This window comes from Alligator mississippiensis, chromosome 10 (assembly GCF_030867095.1).
Source record: "Alligator mississippiensis isolate rAllMis1 chromosome 10, rAllMis1, whole genome shotgun sequence".
Taxonomy (NCBI): Eukaryota; Metazoa; Chordata; order Crocodylia; family Alligatoridae; genus Alligator; species Alligator mississippiensis.
In genome coordinates, this window is record NC_081833.1 from 9,645,406 (window position 1) to 9,668,023 (window position 22,618).

General features: G+C 41.2%; 1 protein-coding gene across 1 annotated transcript in view; it reads left to right on the forward strand.

The window, feature by feature from the left end:
• The window catches only part of ADGRD1 (adhesion G protein-coupled receptor D1), a 243,246-nt gene that overhangs the window by 35,114 nt on the left and 185,514 nt on the right, over positions 1–22,618 (forward strand). Inside the window, exons 10-14 of the mRNA XM_019486663.2 lie at positions 1,531–1,590; positions 3,120–3,237; positions 4,283–4,393; positions 7,002–7,077; positions 11,508–11,649. Of these exons, the coding sequence (XP_019342208.1) occupies positions 1,531–1,590; positions 3,120–3,237; positions 4,283–4,393; positions 7,002–7,077; positions 11,508–11,649 (507 nt within the window). The remainder of the gene's footprint in view (positions 1–1,530; positions 1,591–3,119; positions 3,238–4,282; positions 4,394–7,001; positions 7,078–11,507; positions 11,650–22,618) is intronic.

The following is a 22,618-nucleotide window of genomic DNA, read 5'->3' on the forward strand; positions in this document are numbered from 1 at the left end:
CCGAATCTCCTCCAAATCGAATCAGCGACTGAAGCTTCGCACAGCCCTAGGTTGGATCTAATTTGAAAATTGTCATTCATCCTGTCAGATATCACGAGTTCTGTCTACACAGTTCTCATTGCCACTTTATTGCTCATTCATGCTGTCCCGTGCTGCATTGTGAAGCACGAAAGTGATGCGCAGACAGAAAAATGGAACGTGATAATCTTTAGCAAAGCTGTTTTGGGAAATAAACACAACAGAGTCCCGATCTTATATGCGGACTCTGTCATTCACCTGATTGATGGGTTAGGCTTTTTATTATTTGTAGCTAATTCCCAGAAACACAGCTGCTGAGCATACATACTATTTTCTGTAAAGGACATAATTTGCAGACGGTTGCCTCTGTCCTAGTTGTCATATGGCTCACAGCACAAAGGATTTGGAGTTAAATGCTATGCAACTCACTTTCTGATTGCAGTTACATTTTCATAATACACTGCTTCTGACAAACTCTATTCATATGTCACGTGGATATAATTTAGCTCTGTTCAGTATGAGTGCAGGGTGCAGGTAGGGGCTGCCTGTTGGTGGGTCAGGGGCTCTGACATTCTGTGAATCCTTCTAGTGCTCCTTTCTCCATTGTGGTCATAGCACCACTGTTAGAGGCTATGTTATCTGCCATTTTGTGGCTTTGGAAAGAAATTCTTCCTTCCCTGCCTCCTCTCAACTGGTTTGGCAAGATGGGCTTGTGAGTCCAGGATGCAACGCAATTTAAGGTGGGATTTCATGTTGAGTCTTTCAAATGGCCAGCATGGGTCTCTCAGTCTAGGGATAGGAGTGAAAGGTGAATATAACCTTTTAGCCCCAGCATATACCCCCTATCTCAAGACTTGCAAAGGGGTTCTTAGAGGCTCAGTTCAGTGTTGCTGTTAGGATAGTCAGGTGGGGATTAGGTGACCTGGTTTATTTCTAGCTGTACCACAGGGCAAGTTGCTGTCTATGCCTCAGTTTTCCCTTCCCACCCTCCATCCTCTCTGTTCAAACAAGGATTTCCTGTCACTAGGTGTTTGCAAATTGCCTGCAAAAGTGGCTACTTGGTCTCAATCTAGGTGCTGACGTACTTTAATGATCAGCCAAAATGGATGGTAGGAACCAGAGTTCGGATGTTTGCTGCTTGAAAAACTGAGCTTGAACTCTTGGGTGAACACAGGTGTGTTGTTATGTGGATGTACTTGAGTTCACTGGGTGATTTCAAGCTTCGCTCAATTCCACTGTTTTCTGTAGCCTCAGCCGGGGTGTAATGGATGTAATATAGGATTGCCATTGTAATGTTACTATTAACAAATAAACTATTACTTTAAAATGTTACCATAGAAAAGATAATGAGAGGACTGGCAGGCAGGGATGGCTGTGATTTGCATGAAAATATACCCATCATTTTAAAATGAATCTAAGGAAGTCTTAATAGAGATCTGCCTTGAATGTTTACCGGGAGATGTATAGCTGATGAATAAGTAATCAAATAATGTTTTCTTATTTATTTTTTAGGCTTTCCTGAAGGCTGTTGGAGATGTTCTTTTATTGCCCAACTGGGTTGATACATCAGTGGTAAGACAAATGGCATAGGGTTGCAAGCTAATTTTGGTGAATATTTTCATATGGATAATAATAAAACAGGCTGCATCTCTTATCCTTCAGTTTTGGGTTCCTTAGAGGAGCAACCTGTTTATTCCCTCATCATGTCCTTTTTGCTTCCAAAGTAAACACCTAGAGGAAGTAAATGATGTTTGTTTGGTAATGGGTTTCCACGTGTTAAAATAAGGTAATTTTCTCTGTTACTGCTCCAAGATGTTCCATAAGAACTGGTGAAACAGCATAAATATAAGGCTTATATGGGAATGAGTCTTGTCATTTCTTCTCTTATATAGCAATGGTGACACGTAGGGAGTCCATGGGGGTGCACATGCACCCTCTGAGAGAGCTGGTGCACCCCCTGACTTGCTGTGCTGCTTAGGCGATGGGCAGGGAGGGGGCAGGTGGGAGCGCTGGTGCCCCCCCTGCAAGCATCAGCCGATTGTTGCTGCCGCTCCAAGAAGCAGCTGTAGCTGCTCCCAGAAGTGGCTGCAGCGATCAGCCGCGGGGGGGCCCCCCTAGGGCAGCAAGATTGACCTTGGGGGGATCCCCACCCAGTCAGCAGGATTGGCCGTGGGGGTTATATAGTATTTAATAACATAATTTCTACACAGAAATTAGCCCACATATCAATTTCTTCTCAAAGGTGGTCACATAAAAAATAAACAAGAATCCCATCCCCCCAATTATTTTTGCCAGAATCTAGATGTTTATTGGATATTCATTTAAGCATTCCCCTTTTTTTTTTTTTTTCCTTTCAAAGTACCCTATTTACTTGCATACATCGCACGCCTCCCCCACTCCTGAAGCTACGGGACAGTGTGGGGGGCGGAGAGGGGGGAGTGTATTTAAATGAAGAAATGCAGCTAGCAGAGGACTGAAACTGCAGGAGCTAAACTGCCTGGCCTCTCTTGTGCAGGAAGGTTATACTCAGGAAGGCTACGGTCTTTCACTCTTTATTTGGAAAAATAAACCTATAAATCATGTATTAGCAAAAGAGCTGCTTTAATGCGAGGCCTGATCCAGCTTGGTGCTTAAAGTAACAGACTGTCATCTGATGGGGATTGGAGGAGTCATTAATTTGGTACGCAGTAGTTTAACTACTTCGGGGGTGGGGAGGTGGGTGACTAGGGCAGCAACTTGGGGCATTACCTTTTTGGGAGCAGGATGGGGGAGAGGGGTGCACAAAAATAGTTGCTACCACTGTGGTTGGCCATGCTATTGCCATTGGCTCTGCAGCTGCCAGCACTGCCCTGGGTGCTCTGGCTACCCCATAGGCTGCCTGGCTATGCCTCTGTTGGCATGTTTCTGGAAATCCTTGGTATTTTGTAAGATGGGGCTCTCAGTAGCCTTGTCATGCAACATACGTTTTCACAGGGATATTGAGAGAGTTGAGTAAGTTCTTGTGCACAATCATAACAGCACTCGAACCATTTTTTAGTCCAGGGCTCTGCTATGAATCCATTTTTATAATCAAGTCTCTTTTTTTTTTTTTCTCCCCCCAGTCTGTTTCTGTTGTGGGAGGCTTAATTGAAACGATTGACAATGTGATGGTGCATATGGCTCGCAATCTGGAAGGAATCCACCCAGCTGTAACCATCGAGGGCACATCAACTGTGGCAGGTAGGAGTTAACAACAGCTTTCACTCTCCCTCTAAACTGGAGTCTGGCTGATCCTAATAAATACTTCTGTGCCTGAAGCTCTTCCCTTGTCAACATGGAGAAGGAAATTGAAATAGGTTATTTTTCTCTCTCTTAATCTAACAAATTGTATCAATCACAGCCAGATGATTATATAGTTAGAGAAAGGTAAGCCACTTTGCTCAACAATCCAGCTTCCTTTGAGGTTATTTTTGGTGGGGGGTGGGAGGAAGAGGAGAGAGAGGTCAAAACCAAGTGCTTTGAAATGGTATTTATGGATTTAATCCAGTGATAGATGAAGTGTTACAGTAATGCCTAAGCCTTTTAAACAAACTTTTAAAGTTATAAGTGTCTGGAAGGTACAGAATTTTAATCTCGGGACAAGAAAATGGGATAAATGGTCCAAATTCTTACTGGCCTTCATACCTATTGCAAGGTCCCCCCGCTATCCTCCCTAGAAATCTCTTCTTACGCACATGTATAGCGACAAACACAATGGTGCCCTCATCTCGTGTGTGCTTCTCTTCTAGGTTTTGTAAATTAATAATAATTGAGTTCTGAAATTCCTTTCTATGGCTTTGCCTTCTACATAAAGAAGTAAAGCTGGAGCAAGGAAGAGTCACATGAATTACCCCAAGCTGCTTCATCTCCCATGATGTCCTAGGCAGTGACATTCTAAAACTAAACAGTACGATTCTGAAATGTCTTCAAATGTCAGGGAGAAAAAAAAAAGAGAGGAATCAATCAATTTTGCTTACCTTGGTGCCTCGTTAAGCTCAGTTTGTGCACATTGTAAAGTCATCCATGGTATATTAACACCCCATATACTTCTTTTTCCCCTCATAAAGAAGTCACATCTTAAAGGCAATTTTACTCTCAGGGGGTTTATTCTATTTTCTCCAAACAGCTGGGGTTTTACAGTCAAGACTTGCAATAGCTATTAAAAGAGCAAACTCCAGTTTTGCAGTCAACTAGGTTGTAAAGGTTATTGATTTTTATCGTATTTTTTGTTTGGATTATTATACAGATTACTCTTTGGTCAAAATGCCTCCTCAGACTCTGAATTTGTCCCATTACCGCTTCCCATCTCAGGGAAAGAGTTATATTTCCATCCCCAGTGAAGCATTTCACAACAAAGGTAAGGGAAAAACTTCAAAGAAGGGGCTGAATTATGTGAACCAATCATGCCAAGTAGTGTCTAACATTGTTCTTGTACTGAGGGATTTTGACTTCTCTGCCTTTTCTGATAAATGATTTAATTGATTTATTGTGTTGACTTTAGCTGTCTTAATTATTAGATAATGTAAGTAAGGTATTTTTCCATGCCACGGTTTATTCAACACTGTTTAAAGGTCCTCTCCCCTCTTTGTGAAAACTTGAATAATGCAGCTAGCCCAGATATATTAAAACCATTTAATTTTGGCACCCCTTTTATATCAGGGCAATCCTAATTCCTAGAAATAATGTTAATATTTCCAGCCATGAAACTCGTTATTTTTCAAGAAATTCTAAGTTACCAGATAATGTACTTAGTTTAGCACACTACAAAATTACTCTACAAAGCATTTTTCATACTCTCTCTTAAAAGGGAAGAGATTAATCTAATGTTAAATAATAAATGGCAGCAGATGGAAAGGGAAAAGGATGACATGTACAGTATGAAATACTGAAAGGTTAAGTAGACAACATTTAAATCCAGAACTAGTTTTGGATTTTAACCACCTTGAAGTTGGGGACTAGAAAAAGCTGAGATTTATTTATTTTTTATCCCGGGTAAGGAAAAAAGCAAACAAACATACTTAAAAAATTAAGTTTCTAAATCCTAAGTAGGGATTCAAGGGACAGATGTAGCAAGTCATTTAGCTGCCTTGCTGCATCTAGGTGCCTGTGGAAATCTGGCTGTTTTGGTCTTTGGCTTCTCATTGCAATTCAGATGGATAAGGAATCAGATGATTTCTTCCCTAATCCTCACACTAGCAATGAGCAAGCTATGGAGTGGAAGACTGCTTCTTTCGTAATTCATCATCCTCATAATCCTCCTCTTCCTCACCCCTGATACCTGGTCTTTGCAGATAGCGACAGGTGGGGCATGCTCTAGATAATGGGGCTGCACAGGTAGAACAGAAGAATACTCTTGCTTGGAAAACTTTTATTATTGGTGGCAAAGAGAAGATGCGGGGAAAGCCCAGGGGCAGTTTGCCAGGCTGGTAGCTACTTCAAAAATCTGGCAGATTTACGCTGGGAGTCATTAAAAGGCAATGAATATTGAACCCCACAACGTACATGCAAGTATATAGGTCTTTGCTGTGCTCCTTCTGTCCTTATTCAGGAATATCTGTGTCCAGCAACGCAACCAGAGCATTTGTTCAGTTCTTCCCTCACCTACTAGCATCTTGGCTAGTAAGGCTTATTTGGAGGCAGCAGTGAGCAAAATAGATTATCTCCCACTCTCTCCTTTTACTTCATGGACTAAAATGTCAAGATGCTCTGTTTACCTGCCCTTCTTCCTCTGTTAGGGCAGATAAGACCACTGAAGCAAGCTCAAGGCATGTCACAACAGGGCCTAATCCCAAGCTTTTTTTTAATTCATTGAGAACCATTTTCCCCTAACTTGAAATGGATCTGGATCAGGACCTAAGTGTGGAGAGGTTCCAACTTCCACAAAAAGGGGATCTCTGCCACAATTACTCCAAGCCTGCATACCTGCATGCTCTTAGGTGAATGGCCTCAGAGTCAAGGTAGTATGAAAGGTCCCAACATGCTTCACGCTATCTGGGACTCTTCCATAAACCTCTCTGCAGGGAAAGGTTGATCTCATTCAGTACAATGCAATGTCTCAAACAGTGCCACAGTTATGGAAGCATTGTTTCCTTGCATTGACAGGAGGTTCAGACCTGAGATTTCACTGTAGGTGCTGCAAATCGTGAGTGGGAAGCACCAGAAATAGCAGGTGAAAGGATTTTTCCGCTCCACTTATAGCATCATTCACCATGTGGTGTTTTCTTACAGGACATTTCACATCTGCTGTTTTGAAGTGAATCCAGCCTGCAGGATATTTAGCTTGCATCAGCCAGGGACTTAGAAACCATCTAAAACTCAATTAAGGGCACACTCAACTAGCAGGCCACATCACTAGGCTATTCAAATGAACTAGGTTTACAATGTATTATTCTATCTTGAATGGCTGACATTATAAATACTTGGAATCCAGCAGACAAGACAATAAAGGACATCTGCATGGTTGACACTTGTAAAACAGGCATCTGTCTCTTCACTCATGTTGAAGCAGCCATAAATACTCTATATGCAGACAGCAAACCAACAATAGAAACAAAAACTACTCATCTATGTGAATGTTGCTGGTAGTCAAGTAGTCCTTCGGATTATTGTAAGCTATTCTTGATACTTAGACTTTGGTACATCAAAAAGCCACTGCTCACTACGTGTGGTCCTGGGGTGGCTTTACAATAGATTAATTTTAACAGCTTGCTCACAGTGAAAGAATAGAGTTTGGAGGTCAAGCATCCTTCCCTAATGCTTCTGATACCTGTTCCCAACCCTATGTTGCAGACTGCAGTCTGCCTTCACATTTCTTTAGGGAAGCAAGCACATTTTCCATTTATGCACAGGTGTGAAGGTCTACACAAGTCAAGGTTCTGAATTAATACTGAATGTTGAATCTAGGTGAAAAATGTCTAGCTCAGGGTTGTTGCACAGAAGTATAACTTCTCTTGATTTTTTCACAGCATGGATCACCATCGTGGGCCTGCTTTACCACAGCATACATTATTACTTCCATAACATCAACCCTATGGAAACCAAGTAAGTATCATAGAACAACTCATGCTGTCATGGTTTTATGATTGCTTTAGCAATGTACTAAGCACATGTGGGGGGCAAGCTTTCTTTACAACTGGTTTAAGAGATGTTTTGAACCTTTATCCTTTGTCCGGGGTGGCAGAGGAGCTCAGAGAGGCAGTTAGCCATTTTTAAATGAAGTCAGGAAGAAAGCAAGGTAGAGGTTCACCTTACAGTCTGTCTAGATCAGAGAGGCATTGCCTTATGGAAACTGGGCTATTAACTTCAATGGAAGTGAGAGTGAACTTCATATTAGACGCTTTGTTTTAAGATGCATTTCCTCTGATTCTTTTTCTCTACATACATTGCTCATCCATCAGATCTGATATTCATTGAATATTTTCAATTTTTGAATAACATATATGAATGGTTCTTTCTGCATTTAAATAAAATGGCAGGAAAATGTAACATCTGTCTTTTAACGATTGTTTTGAGTCCTCTTCCCATAAACTTGTAAACTGATTTTATAATAATAAACTGGACAATGCATCAAAGACCTTTTTGTTTTATATGCTACACCAATGAAATCATTAGTAGATAAGCTAAAGTAAACTAGCAGCAATATAGCTTTCAGAAAGCTAGTTCCCTGGGGAATGTTGCAAGGACGCTCATGTAAATCATTACATTTTCCTGTTATGCCAGCCTAAATTTATTTATTTATTGAATCTCAGTTGCAACAACAGATTAGATCAGTAGTTCTCAGTCTTTCCCATACCATAACTCCATGTGACAGAAGAAAAAAAAAAGCTGTGGGACCCTAAATGATTTCTTTCAGGGGCCTCCTCCCATCAAGCTGTACCAGGTGACTTGCTAAACCAGTACATGGCTCACAGCTTGGGGGCCAAATGCTGGTCGTGCTGAGATGATGACTCAATGGGCACAAAAGAATTGCATGATGTGTTTAATTTGTTTAAAAAAAATACCAAGCACTCCCTAAAGAAGGCAGCTAGCTGTAGTGTGTGAAGGAACCATATCTGTGGCATCCAGTATTTCTTACTGATAAGGAGAAGCACAGGCAATCATTTATGAAGATTTAAGTTTTCAAGCTGCGTGATTTGCTATTATTTATTAAGGGAATTAGGCCAGAATTTTAACCTCCCAGAGAGAAAGAAGTCATGTGGGTTTGACTTTTATTAGCAAGGAAAAAGACAGTGTCTAAGTATGTCTAACCTATCACTATTCTCATGCAACTTCAAGGCTGTCTCTATAGTCTTTGCCCCCAATTCTGCACAGGGATCTACCTGCACAACAGGGCTCTATTCTGCCATTTTTACACTATTTCTTTATTCTTGCATGTCAACTGCAGCAGAGGGAACATGGCAATCCCAAGGCCCCAGCCATATTCCTACTGAAGTATATGGAATTATTACCACTGATGTTTGTGAGAGAACGATCAGGCCATAACATGTATTTTTAAGAGAAACTCTTTTTAGAAGCAGCTGGAAGATACCTTATGTTAACCTGGCCTACCTGAATTATTTGCAATTTATCTAATATTACAGAATCATATCTGTAGAGATCTAGATGTCCTGGTCCAGAAGCCTGTTTTGAAATCTAATAATATGAGGAATGCTGGCTTGGCGGTTTTCCTTTGTTGAATCGAGCTCCAAATATCTGAGGAATGTTTGAAAAATAAGAGCACTGTTCTTTCCCTGGTGGTTAAATTGCCATTACATCTTTCTTTCATGTCTCATCACAATACTAACGTTTCCCCAGAGCAGTGATTTTGCAATGTCCTTTCCCCCACCAGATCTTTTAGCCTTAGGCTACCCAGGTACATATAACTTTTATAGTCTGTTCACTTAATTCTTTAGGCCAAAATTTGGCTATCCTGTGGTAGATACTAAAGCTCCTGAAATATTTTGGCCACTTGGTTTTGCCACTTGGTTGTTCTATTTTCAGATGATCTGACCAGAGCTTTCTGAAAAAGACTTGGCTTTGATTCCTTAGGAAGGAAATTGAAGCCTAGGGAAGCTTTGAGTTGGATTCTGTTTTTAGTGATACTCCTAAGTAAATCTGGAGTAACACCGTGAAGGCAATCAGGGTACGGGCCCTTTACCTTGTAACATCCCTTTCTGTAAGACAGAGTTGTAAGGGAGAAGTTGACATTCATGAACGGTTTGGATGCACTACAGAAATACTATTTTTTGACTGTTTCAGTTATTTCCACATGTATCCAAATTGATCCAAGTCTTGCTTGGGGTCTCCTATTGCAGCTTTACAAAACGTTAATCAGAGATTAAATAAAACTGTCTCCAAATGTCTTTTGAACTTCAGGTTGTTTAGCGCACACAAGTGCTTAATCCAAATGCTTCCAAACATTGGAGATGAACTCTCAGGTACTCACCTGGGTCTGTCTTTGCCGCTTCATCTCTGATTTTTAATTCTATATACTCAGAGGGGCAAATTCTGTCCTCATACATGCATATAACTCTCTGATTTCAGCGCAAGCAGAAATAATCCCTGATGGTGCCAATATCATTTAGCTGCTATAGCATAGGACTAGATCCTACGCAAATCTGGGTTCAAAATAAGTGAACTGAAATCATTAGTATTTGAAATGAGATTTTTCTCGGTCAGTGAGAGAGAGACATCAATAAATTACTGAGATGTGGTATAGTTGTTAAAGCAGTGTGTTTGTAACAAAAGTAAGATTGTAGTGTAGATGATGAGTGACATGACTCTCATGAGCTGGCAAAAAGGCTTGAATGTTTACTCGCTGCCACCCTAGCTGATAAACAGTGAGCAGACCGTGGCTTATAAATATTATTTAACCATTTGCTTGATTTAAAGCTAAAGATTTGGTAATGGAGACTGCTTTGCTAGTACAGCTGGTGTTTGTTCTTGCTCATTTGAGATGTTTCCAAATTAGTGTCCAAATTTTATTCTGCAACTTGGGTCTCTGGTCTTCTGAAGCACATGGTCCCTTAGATTTGAAATTTGCTGACACGAGGATTTTTATCTAAAATGAACACTTCTTAATGTTTGTACTATATGTTGTCAAATTAATGAGGGCCACAAAAATTAGCGGGCTGGCTTCCTAATAAGAGTTTTGATCAACCTGGCCTTCACCAGTGTCCTCGTCTGAATGGTAATATCCTCCAAATGCAAACATGTTTTTTAGACAAATAGCAAATACGTATTTTTAGATAAATAGCAAATGGCAAATACATGTGGCAAATATATAAATGCATACATAGCAAAGAGAAAATTTGCGCTCTCGCTCTGTGTATATAGATATGGCAAATTTTCTCTCTGCTAGAAAGGTTCTCTTTAGTTAGATGGATTTATCTTTCCTGCATTGCATCAGCCCATCACTTTGAATAACTCTCTTTAATGATCTAAGGCACTTTCACACAAACTTATTAACAAGAGTAAAAGAGCTAAGCTAAGTAGAGCAAAGAAATACTGATGATGGCAAGTCTTCTGATCTCTAAAGCTGTTCCCAGTAACTTGTGCCTGCTAACCTGATCTTGCAGGGGAATCTTCAAGGGCCCACCCATGTCCTATGTCCCATGTCAAACTTCATTGACTTGGAGGGGGGAGATTCCTAGCTCTGTTCATATAGATATGACTGCAGGATTGGGATCTGAGCATTGAATAGTGTGGCCCTGGTGTCTTGTAGTTGACATAGATATACAAAAGTTTTGCTCAAAAAACAAGTTATTAATGGTACATGCTGACCTTTGGATGGTTTCACGCAGACACATGCATGGGTTTTTGTAGAGCGCGTGGATTTTTATCTGCCATGCTAGATTTGTATAATGAAGAAGGTCAATAGCAACTGCGCAGAAGTCTAGGGTCAGTTCTGATAAACGTAAATAGAGGGCACCGAGGGTGAACAAAGAATAACTGAGGAAGGACGAAGAGAACGACTGTTGAGCTGTGTAACTCAAAAGGAAATGAATCTTATTTAACTTTCCTGTAGTGGGTCAGGGTGTGAGCTTTATTTGCAGAGCTTTATTGATTTCCTTGGAGCTATGCTGGCTAACACCAGCTGGGGATCTGGTCTTTCATTTCAGGCTAAAAACAGATGCATTCTTTGTTGTTAGACTTATTTTATGAATGTGTCAGTCAAGAGGTTAAACCGACTCCAAATGCAATTTCATTTTAGATGTCTTGCATTAGGAAAGCATTTGATACAACCAGCTTAACGTTTTCAGCTTTTTTTTAATGTGCAACAATAGGGCTTGCACTCCACTGGTCAGTGAGTCTCTCTCTGCTTGGGCATGCAGGCGAGGAGCTGGGCTCTATCCTAAGTCTTCAGTCTAAATTCTTCATTAGATGCACATATAAACACTTCATTAGATATAATTGTCCAATATTGGTATGAACTGCAAATGCTAAAATACCACTTTATTCACTTCCTAATATTTCTGTTGCTTCTTCCCAAGGATTGCTGAAGCTACTGCTTATAAAGGGTACAGGATTTCAGCAACTAGCTATCTTATCTCCCTGAAAGTGGAACCTCCACCGACACTGTCTCATAATCTGTCAGGATCTCCTCTGATTACCATTCAGCTCTCCCATAAACTGGTAAGTGAAAATGAAATCTTTGCTTTATGCTATCATCATGGCTGACTGGAGCAACCTTTTGACATCTGCGGTCGCTTCTCTGTATTGCTGGTGATGTTACTGTGAATATTGCTAGCGGTGACCTTTCTGATATTTGTGACTGAAAAATATGGCTTTTGTTTATCCTGTTACTTATTTTTAAGATATCATATCGGTTTTTATTGGGGCAAAAAAGTAGGTCAGTGTACTTATGGAAGAAAAGGTGAAGAAGCAAGCATTTCTTGAGGCCCTTTAGGATATATTTTCCTACTGATGCGTTTGAATAGCTTGCAATAGGCTTAATAGGAATTGCTGCATATTCATATGAAATGATCAGGGGAAAAAAAGAGTTCACCATCTGTTTATAGAAGGGAGGTTGTGTTATTTGGCTTCATTCTGCCTTGAGATAAACCAAGACCTTTATATTTTTATTTATGTATTTATTTTTAAAATGAGCTGTTCAACCTAGGGTAGGTTAATAATATGGTGGTTGGAGCTTTCTCATGCAGTGAAGGAGACTTACATTCAGACACTGCCCTGAGGTTTATTTCTCCCTTGTCTGGCTCAAAAAAAGTCCATCCAGAGAAACTTCTTCCAAGAAAAGTTTCATTGCAGTTGATCTATGTCTGTTAAAAGGTTTTTATTGTGATAAAACAGCAATGCCCTAATAAAAATGTATAATTGGATAATTCCCAACAGATTGAGAAGAGAGTATCTTTGTTCTTTATGCTGTTAAGTTGTTTTTTGCAACAGCATTGTACTGCAGTATTGCTTTGAAATCGAAGGAGTTATAGTGGAAAAAAATCCAGTGAGCATTTTTCTACTCAAGAAAATATTGAATGAAGTTGGTAATAGGAATGGTTGGAACATGGAAAAATATGAAAAACAATTACTATTTTTCCCTCAACTTTTCTTTCAATGAATATCTTCCAGCCAGCTATTTCCCTCCCTCTTTTCCTCTTCATAGCAAGGAAAAGAGTGAGGGAGGCCATGCCATCCTTAGAAAAATGCTCATTAAACTTGTGCATATTTTTTGCAATACTTTTGGCCAGTGAAAATAAATTCAAGACTGTGGAAGCTGGAAGTAGTGTGTTTCTGAACAGAGAATGATCTTCCCCAATGCCCTCTCAAAGATGGATCTTTCACTCCCAAAAGTGCCTGTCTCTATTTAAGAGTCTGTTGGATTTAAATAAACATCTCTGGCTTCATTTGGTTATTATATGCAGATAGAAATGTCTCTTATCATTTGTCGTCTTTTCCTGCTGGGTTAAGTCAGTTGTACAAGAGTATAGGGTGTGGGTGGGGGTGGAGTGTACATGTAATTATGTGTAATGTATATCACAGCTATCCCACTCTTTACTATGATAGGAACAGTTATCTTAAATATAAAGATTTGGAAAGAGCAGCAAACGTGTAAAGGATATTCCTTTCTTATCAACTTTATAGTGAAAAGTTATGCAAAAAATATGCATGAATTTAATGAGATTTTTTTCTGAGGCTGGCATGGGCTCCATTTTAATGCTTGTCTGCTTATTTCTTTATGACCTTTTATTACAAGTGTAGTAGAAGTGCAGCTTCTGTAGCAAGAAATTCATTGCTGGCAATTAGTATATTGGGAACAACTGGAGTGAAAAGAGTAATATTGGACTATGCTGTAACAAGCACTGTGTGTGTACCACTGTGCTTGGAAATTTGTTATGTGGCAACAAAGTCTAAGGATTTTAGTGCATGCTTGACAGACTATGGCAGTGAATTCATCTGCAAGTAGTGCTATAGTTAAGGGTTAAAGGCTCCCAGCATGTGATGTTGATATCTAGGAATTATGTCCAGAAATCACTGAAATTTGAAATTCCTTGGACCTTGGTAGCAGGCAAAGTGCATAAGGAATCTGAAGGTCATTAAAATGTTGTGTTAGTTGACAATTTACATATACAATCCAAACAGCAGGCAACAGAACCGATACTGGAGGAACGGGTTAAAAAAGTTGGATTCTGTGCAACAACTCGGGAGTCAGCAGACAAGATTTGATCCCCAGTGAGCACAAATATAGTCTTAAGGCCACTGTCGCATAGCCACTGTTATGTTGTACTGCATTCATAATGCAGTCCCAACTTCAGTTAGGCCACTGTCATACGGCCACCCTTATCTTGTACTGCATTCATAATGCAGTCCCAACTTCAGTTCAACTAGGTCGAGGTGTCTCACTTAACAGAGAAGTGTGGTATAGAACTACCCATGTTTTAATTCTCAGATGATTTTTCAGCCCCTTGTAGTTGTTGCACTGTGGTATAAATTAGAACAGCCTCAGAGCTAAACCAGAACTCAGCACAGCAAGTGGATCAGGCTACTTGCAAACCTTACGGCAGCTGAATGCATATCCCTGGATTTTTAGAGAGGATCCTCCTCTCTAAAGAGGTCCCAAAGATGTCATTGTGGGTTTCTCTGTCTATTCCCCCTCAGTAACACCACATTAAATTGACTCTTCTTGCAAACAAAGAAATGCTGGTAGTTTTAGTTGTAAATTCAGCAAAGAACCAAAAATATGAATGTCTTTCTGATGCAGGCATCATCACCACAATCACCTTAAGTAATAACAATGTCGTAAGTGGAACTTGATTAAGAATTCTGCCAATATGTGAACCTGTTTCTTTTCTGTTCAGCACATCCTCAACTGAACTGTTAACTGAATTTCAGCTGCAGAATTTTTTACTGTTGTATTATCAGCTCGGGTGTCTGGTTCCAGTATAAGCTTGCATGACACCAGTCAGAATCCACCTCGGCCCCTGCTCCCTCCTATTCCACCCAGAAAATGAGCAAACTTGCTATGAGATCACTGAGTGGCAATAACAGGTAATGCTTTGGGGGGCCTTTCTCCAAGTGCAACTACGCTTTACATGTGAGAACATTTCGGTAGCAGTCTAGGGTAAGAGCGATAGTTACTCCTATTGAGTGACAGCTGAATCAATTCCAGAAGGAGCTGAAAACAGTGGTCGAGGGTGTGCTTATGCAGGTACCCACATTGTAGCCATGTTGGTCTACAGGCAAAAGGAATCTGAACTCTTGATAGAGGGCATCCAACCAGGATAACTTACAACACCTTTTAGCTCTCCTGTGAACTACGAATTTTCATTTCTACCTGGAGAAATTTTACAATCTTTGCACTCTCCTATACCTGAAGAAGGGCATGTGTGCTGGAAAGCTTGGACATAAAGACTTTGTTGTTGTTGTTGCAAATATCTATTTGGTCTAATAAAAGATATTGCTCTACCAAGACCTGCAGTAACTCTGAGGAGATGTATGTGGAAGTGTAGAATGAGATCCTGGAAGAGCCATTCCCCTCAAGTAACTTTAGAACGCAGATAAGCTCAAAATATGGATACATTTGCTGTAAATTAATCCAATCTCAGACCTAGACAGCTCAGCACAGCTCGCTTCTCTCCTTGTGATAATGCATTTACCTTGTTCAGTCTGGAAGTCCTGCAAAATTACACTATCCATTTGAAAAGCTTTCTGCTCATTTGCTGCTCCCCCACAAAAAAATCACCAAAGCAAACCTCCCCCCCCTTCCCCCCCCCCATTGGTTTGTGTCTTGGCTTCCACAGAGAATTCCTTATTGTAGATTCAATGAGGCTAGAGGGGGCAGGGTGGAAAGAATATGATAGTTTGGTTTGGGTGCGGTTCAGACTTTGAAATTCTGAGTAAATCTGAACATCATGCTCAGCCCAAACTGAGAGGAGAGATTATGCCTGTCACTTTTCATTATCCCAACATCATACTTGATATTGCTGTGCTCCAGAAACTGCAGAATAACAAAACCCGTTTCAAATCCTTGCCCTCCGGGTGACCCTGGTGTTGCTTATACTTTAATATACGTTGCTTCTCCTATGACTGTTTGCATGCATCTTGGGTTTTTTTATTGTTCTTAGAGGGCTGCACTTGCTGCAGTCCCCCTGGCTCTGGGTTGGAACTTGGAACTGTTGTGTGCAATAGAATGAAGGTTGAAACTTATTAAGGATTAAAGCTGAGTAACATATTTCTAACCAAGGGGGGGGGGGGGGGGAGAAGAGAAATAAGAAGATATAGAGAAGGAAGAGAAGGTTTTTTGGATTTTTTTTAAAAGAGACATTACTTGCCCCCCCCCCGCCTTTTTTTTTTTTTAAACTAGATTTTTACTCTGTGTGTAAATTGATACCGTTACTGACCGGACTGACTGCCTTGCCTGGAAGTTTGGCTTCTGCATTGGCAATTAAACACTCATTCAGACCACACAGGTCTCCGTAGGGTGTTGTTCATCTGGGGATAGGAGGCGGAGATTTGGGGGGCCAAAATAGCCTCTGGAAGTTGGGGGTGGGAGGGGAGCTCCCCCCCGTCTCAGGACTTACCTACCCCACAGTGGAGCTGCTACCCTGATCCACCCGCCCCTCCCCTACCCAATACTTACCTTAAATTGGGCTCCTGGCATCTACATCACTGAGTTAGATCAGGTGGCCATTTATAACCCAGTATATCCCCCTAAACTTCTTAGTGTAATGTCGGTATGCACCCTAAAATTATTTTTTATTCCATTAAAAGCAAAGCCTTGAATTCAGATGTGGAAATCGTTTCCACATCTAAAGGTTTCAAAAACCTTCTGACAAAATTCGGAGCAAGTGTTTAGCTGCGTCTGGATGAGCTGGGTCTTTCGTGGTGGTGGCTTTATTTATTTATTTGCACATGGCTGAATTTCATGACATTCTTGCACCTCCGTTATAAAAGTTGTGACTGACACATGGTTAATCCGCAAGGGTCAAAGTTACCGTGGAGAAACCTCACAAATCCCGCTGCAATGTTCAGGCTTAAATATATCCAGTTTTATTTATTTATTTATTTATTTTCCTGGTTTTGGTTGTGGATTTCCCTTTTGCTATGTCAAATATAAACGAACCTGAAATTTCAAGTGAAATATAATGTTAAATGATACTGATTAAAAACTCCTGAAAGTTTCACAAAATTCTACTGACCTGTTGTTTTGCAGCTTCCCTTAAAAACTCATGCGGAGTTGGAAGAAATGTGCGGATTCAAGAAAAAACTGTTGCTTCTGTGGATCTATAGAACTTCAGTAGAAATAGCACAAGTTTAAGGTTAACGTTTTAAAGGCAAGAACGAAAATTGTTTTAGACGGCTCCTCAGAGAGAATTTTCAGAACAAGAGAAAAGGCCTTTTTCTAGAAATGACTAGGATTTCAAGCTGGATTTGTAAATTTTCTAAGGGCATTTGGATGGTTAATTCCCATGACTTTCTTATGATTCCCAAATGACTCCACAATTAAGCCTGTTCTAGTCTACAATTTATCTTGCGCTCCTTCAGGATAAAGGAATCATACCGCCCCTCCTACATTAACTGCATGCCAAATAAAATACAGTAATATTGGAGCATTACCCTAGGGTAAGTCACCCAATGAGTGATTAACCTAATGAGTAATAGTTTCTTGAAGCATTTTTAATTGAAAAATGCTGATTTGTCAAAACTGAAACTTTTCGCAAGAAAAGGAACTTGTCAAATTATCCTTGTCTTGAAAACAGCGTTTGTAAGTTGAAACTTTTCAGTGACACTTGAAATAAAAAGGCTGTAGTGAGGGGGAAAAAACAATGGCCATTTATACACATGCTCTGGGAAGCAGAGGGGTGTGTGTTTTAATTAGAGCAACTCTGAGAGCACTTATGCAGTGAGGCTGCTCCAATGCGCTGTAATTAAAGTGCATTGAATCAGACTCTATTCATTAGCATGGCTCTCGGAGCTGCTCTAATTAAAGCGCCCCCACCTCCTAGAGGTGTGTATAGAGCATGTGTATAAACAACCTGAGAGTTGCTCTAAAGTGCCTAGAGCATCATGTGTATCAGCATCCCTACGCTGAAAAATGGCGGTGGGGGCACTTTAACTAAAGGTCATCATATGAGACAGTTTTCCAGCATGGGGATGCTGATACATGTGACACTAGAGTCAGCTGGAGCACAGTAATTACCATGCTCCAGCAGACTTGGTTAATTGAGTCTTCTCCAAAACACTGTAATTACAGCATGTCAGTACAGCCTCGCTGCATGTGTATAGGTGCCCTATATTTTGGTCAAAAGTAAAAAAAAATCTGAACTAAGAAAATACATTATTTTTCACATCACAAAAATGTTTTGAGAATTTCTCTTTGTTCCAATTTTAGGATGAGACCTTATATACTGTCAAATTCCATGGATTTGGAAAACTCAATATTTAAATAGTTTTCCAAAAATAGTTAACTGCATTACATTATTTTTAGTGCTGCCTGAAATTCAACTGTAAAAAGTATTGTTTAGTCTCAACTGTCAACACAGTCTTTTTTTTTTAACAAGGTAATTCTGGGAATTTAATTAAAAATAGGGGAGTTTTGACCTTGGATGACTAAGTCGGTGTTTTCTTAAGGTCTGAAAATAACATATAAATAGTTGTAGAGCTACACTGTACTTTGGGCTTGGTCCCAGGCAGAGGTAAGTTATATAAGGTGCTTCATGATAGCAATCATCCTGGGAGGCAAGAACTTGAACCTACTGCTTGTTCCTAGGGCAGTAATTTATTGCTGCACTGTACCACTGAACTACTACCTGCTCCTACTCTGCCCTGGTCAAACTACTTTGGCCAGCAAGTGAAGAGATGGATCCCAAGCTCCCTAGCTTCTTGGTCTGGAACAGAGCAAGCAGGTGGGGTGCCCCGTTTGTTCCTATGTGCCTGGCCCCAATGTTGTTATTCCTTCTTTGTATTCTGTGTAGACAGAAAACCTGATTCACAATCTAGATCTTATTTAGAGCCGAATAACTACATATTCAGTGTTTCTCAAAACAAAACTTAAAGTGTCATAAAACTAATCTCTTTATATGATCATTCTGTAATCTAATCTCACTCATTCTATAATCTAATCTCAGTATATGAGGTGGCTAATAATTTTGCTTGCCTGTTGACATATTTTTCCCACTTACAACTAACTGATCTGGCAAGAGTTTAGCACATATATGAAGAAACTTGTTTTTTGGGGGGCAGGGGGAAGGAAGGTGCCTTGTGACTATTTTGCAAAAAGTATTGCCAAACTACTGATACGCAGTCTGAAAAATAAATAATTTGTCTTCAGGGGTCAGCATCTTGGAGTGAATTGTTTTAAAACAATTTAGACAATTTTGGGGACCGTGTTGGAAAACCCAGAATAGCTCAGATGGGCATTGGGTTATAAATTTGAGGGATGGATCTAGCATAGTGTTTCTTATTCTACAGGTTGCCACCCTCACTCGGGTCCTGAAAGGCAATCAGGAGGGTGGTGAGGCATTGAAAATTTGATTATAGTCTAAAGGAAAGATAATCTCCATCTCCCACTCCCTGCACACCATTGTCCTTCAAGGTCTAATATTCTCTGTCAACCTCTTGCTATGCCCACACAAATAAATTATACTGACTGATTTTTATCATCATTGATATGTAATTTTTACTACTTTTCACAGTAAGTGCCAAGGAGTGAAAAATGTTTGAATTAGAATAAGAGGCCACCAATATGAAAAGATTCAGGACTCATTTAGTAGATAAAGTACTGCCTTGGGCATCTGGAGGTCTGTGTTTAGTCCTGGCTTTGAAGTAGATTTCCTTTGACCTTGGGTGGACTTAATCTACCATGTAGTTCTGTTCTCTATCTGTAAAATGTAGACAGCACAAGGCTGTAGTGAGAAGGAGATCTGTTAATGACTGTGTGGTGTTTAATACTACAGTGATTAGATTAACATGGGTATCTAGATAGAAGTAGTGAAGCCTTTCAGTTCCAGATCATAGATAAAAGAAGAGTGGAGGCACTTACAGGTATTATTTTTTGTTGGCTATTCAGTGAGATCCAAAAATAATGGTCACAAATCCAGTTTTTAGAATACTGATACCCACAACCCCCTGCCCTCACCCCAAACCATGGGCAACAGATGCTGACGGGGTGGGTGGAGGGGGGTCCCCCAGCAGCTGATCACCAAGCCAGTGGCAAAACCGGAAGTGCACTTCCTACAGCTGTACTTCCAATTTCACAGCTGGCGCTTCAAGGGGGTGCGTGGCCAATCTTAGGGGGGTGCACATGCACCCGCACGCATCCCCTATGCATCGCCAATGCCCAAAACCCATCAGTAATTGATGAAATACTTATCAATGAGTGGGGATCTGGGGTGCCGGAGAGGGCAATGGGCAGTGGGAGGCTGTGGACCCAATCTGTTGAGGGTGGGGGGGGCAGGTGCAGTGTTCACACTAACACGTAGCCTATGGTGGCTATACATGAGTGCAATATGAGCTACGTAACATAGATAGGAGATTCAACCTAGGCTAGAGTGGTGTAACTTTCAGCCACCTAAAGAGTGCTAAAAACTGGTTTCAGGTGTTAATGTACAGGCAGTCCTCGACTTACAATGATTCGAGTTACAACATTTTGCACTTACACTGTTTATAACTTGACACCCTGTTTCAACTTTATGACATCAGTTTTGACTTTACAACGTTTGATCCAATGCGACATCACACCAGCGAACATGTTTGCTGTGTTGCTCATCTCCCTGGAGAACATCTGTCCAAACTTCCCTGGATGCTTTTTTTAAGAAAGCAGACGAGACTCCAGAAAAACCTGCAGCCAAGACTCCTGAGAAGACTCCAATCAAGAATCCTTCAAAAAGTCCAACCAAGAGCCCTTCAAAAAGTCCAGCAAAGTCACCTCAAAGAAGTGCTTCCAAATCAATATGGTTGCTATTTACAATATATATACATTAATGTAGCTATATTACTCATCTATAATTGATCAAGTAAAAAATGTGGGGGTATTTTTAGTGAAAATAGGGTATCAGGCCTTGGTTCAGAAACCAATCCTCCACTTATAACATTGTTTCTTATGAGAAAATTGATTCTGAGTTACAATGTTTCGACTTAAGGTTTTCAGGAACCGATTGTGTCATAAGTCTGAGGACTGCCTATACAGACAATCCAGGGGTTAAGAACTCCAGGAGCCACCTAAAATGAACGTGCAACAAGGCCCTTATAAGTGCTGTTTATAGGCTGGGTTAAAAATATTCTGCTTCCTATGCTATGTTTGTTTTCAGCAGGATAAAATGAGTTAGATACCCCCTCTATATGTGCAGGTAAATGTGTGATTGGATCCAATGCACGATCCGCACAACTCCCACCATGCCACACATTCATGACAGGAGACAGTACTGTGGGATTATGCATTAGATCCAATCATACTTTATTGCTGGTGTATGGGACATCAGCAAGAAGCAGGCTCCCACAGCTGGGAGCCCCCTTTGCTGAGAGGGCTCCCAGCCATGGGGGCCATGTGCAACTGGGACAGAGTCCTGTACCTGATAGGGCTCTCAGTCCCAGCTATGCACATGGCATAGCTGAGACCAAGAGGTCCATCAGGTGGAGGGATTCTTGGTCCCCAGTTGCATGAGGCACAGCAAGGACGAGAGAGTCCAGAGAAAAGCCACCTGTATGAACAGAGACTTGCAAGGCAAGCCATATGAAGAAAGCCTGAGAAACTTGGGTTTCTTCAGCTTAAAAAAGAGAAGGCTGAGAGGGGACTTGGTAGAAGCTTACCGCTGTATCAGGGGAATACATCGAGGGCTCAGTGAACAACTGTACATCAGGGCAGCCTTGGGGAAAACCAGGAGTAATGGCCACAAACTCCTGGAAGACTGTTTCAGGGTTAACACTAGGAAAAACTTCTTCACATTCAGGGTGTCCAGACTGTGGAATAGTCTCCTGCCAGAGGTGGTGCAATCGCCTACCCTGGAAATCTTCAAGAGGAAACTGGATACTCACCTTGCTGAGGTCACCTGACCCCAGTTGTTTTTCCTGCCTAGTGCAGGGGGCTGGACCCAATGATCATGGGTGACTTGTGCCGTCTTAGTCGGGGGGGCATGTGCCCCCCCTGAGACCAATCCCACCAACGGGGGGGCGGCCCCCCCATGGCCAATCTCACTGCCTGGGGTCCAATCTTGCTGCCATGACCCTCCACAGCAGATCCTGCAATGGCTGATCACTGTGGCTGATCACTACAGCCACTTCTGGGAGAGGTTGCAGTGATGGGCTGGCGCTTGCAGGGAGGGCACCAGCACTCCCACCTGCCCCCCTGCCCATCACGTAAGTGGCAAGCGCAGCCAGTCAGGAGGTGCACCGGTGCTCTCAGGGGTTGCACGTGCACCCTACATGTCACCATTGCCAAGGTCCCTTCCAACCCCTTACAGCTATGAATCTAAGAGAGTCCCGTCAGGCTGAGGCCCCTCACCCCCCACAGCTGTAGGATGCTGCTATAGTCTCCCTGTTGTTGGGGGGGGTGTAGAGCACCCCATGGCTGGGAGATCGCAGCAGCTGTGGTCTCTCAGCAGCAGACTGCCTACATGTTCAAATTAAAAAGCTGGGTAGGAACCAGCTATAAAGCTATTAAATGTTTTCAGGCAATAACTTTGTAGCTGGTTGGACCTTTTAAAAATGTGATAGTTAATTTGCATGTATGGCTGGTTACAATTTTATACATAATCAACAAGGTAATTACGTAGCAGATATAACATGTAGGGAAGGCTGAGTTTCTCAGTCTGTTATTTGGGCATCTATTGCAGGCAGAAACACTTACCTAAAAATGATAGGTTTAAAAGGTTAAACTCATAGCTCTTGGCTTAGATCTTGGCTTGAATTTTATTTGCTCATTCATTGGCCGCAGCCTTCCTTTCACACTGTCTGGGTAGGTGATTAGACATCTACCTGGGCTGGTTAGTAGGTGCTACTACATTGACTTCAGTGGAACTGTACTCGCTTGCACCAGTTGAGTGTCTGGACTGACAGCTGATGAAAGCTGTTTGAACAATGGAATCTGCTTTGCATCAGATTCCTCCATTATGAAATTGTTTTCTCCTCCAGATCAGAATGAAATGTCCAAATG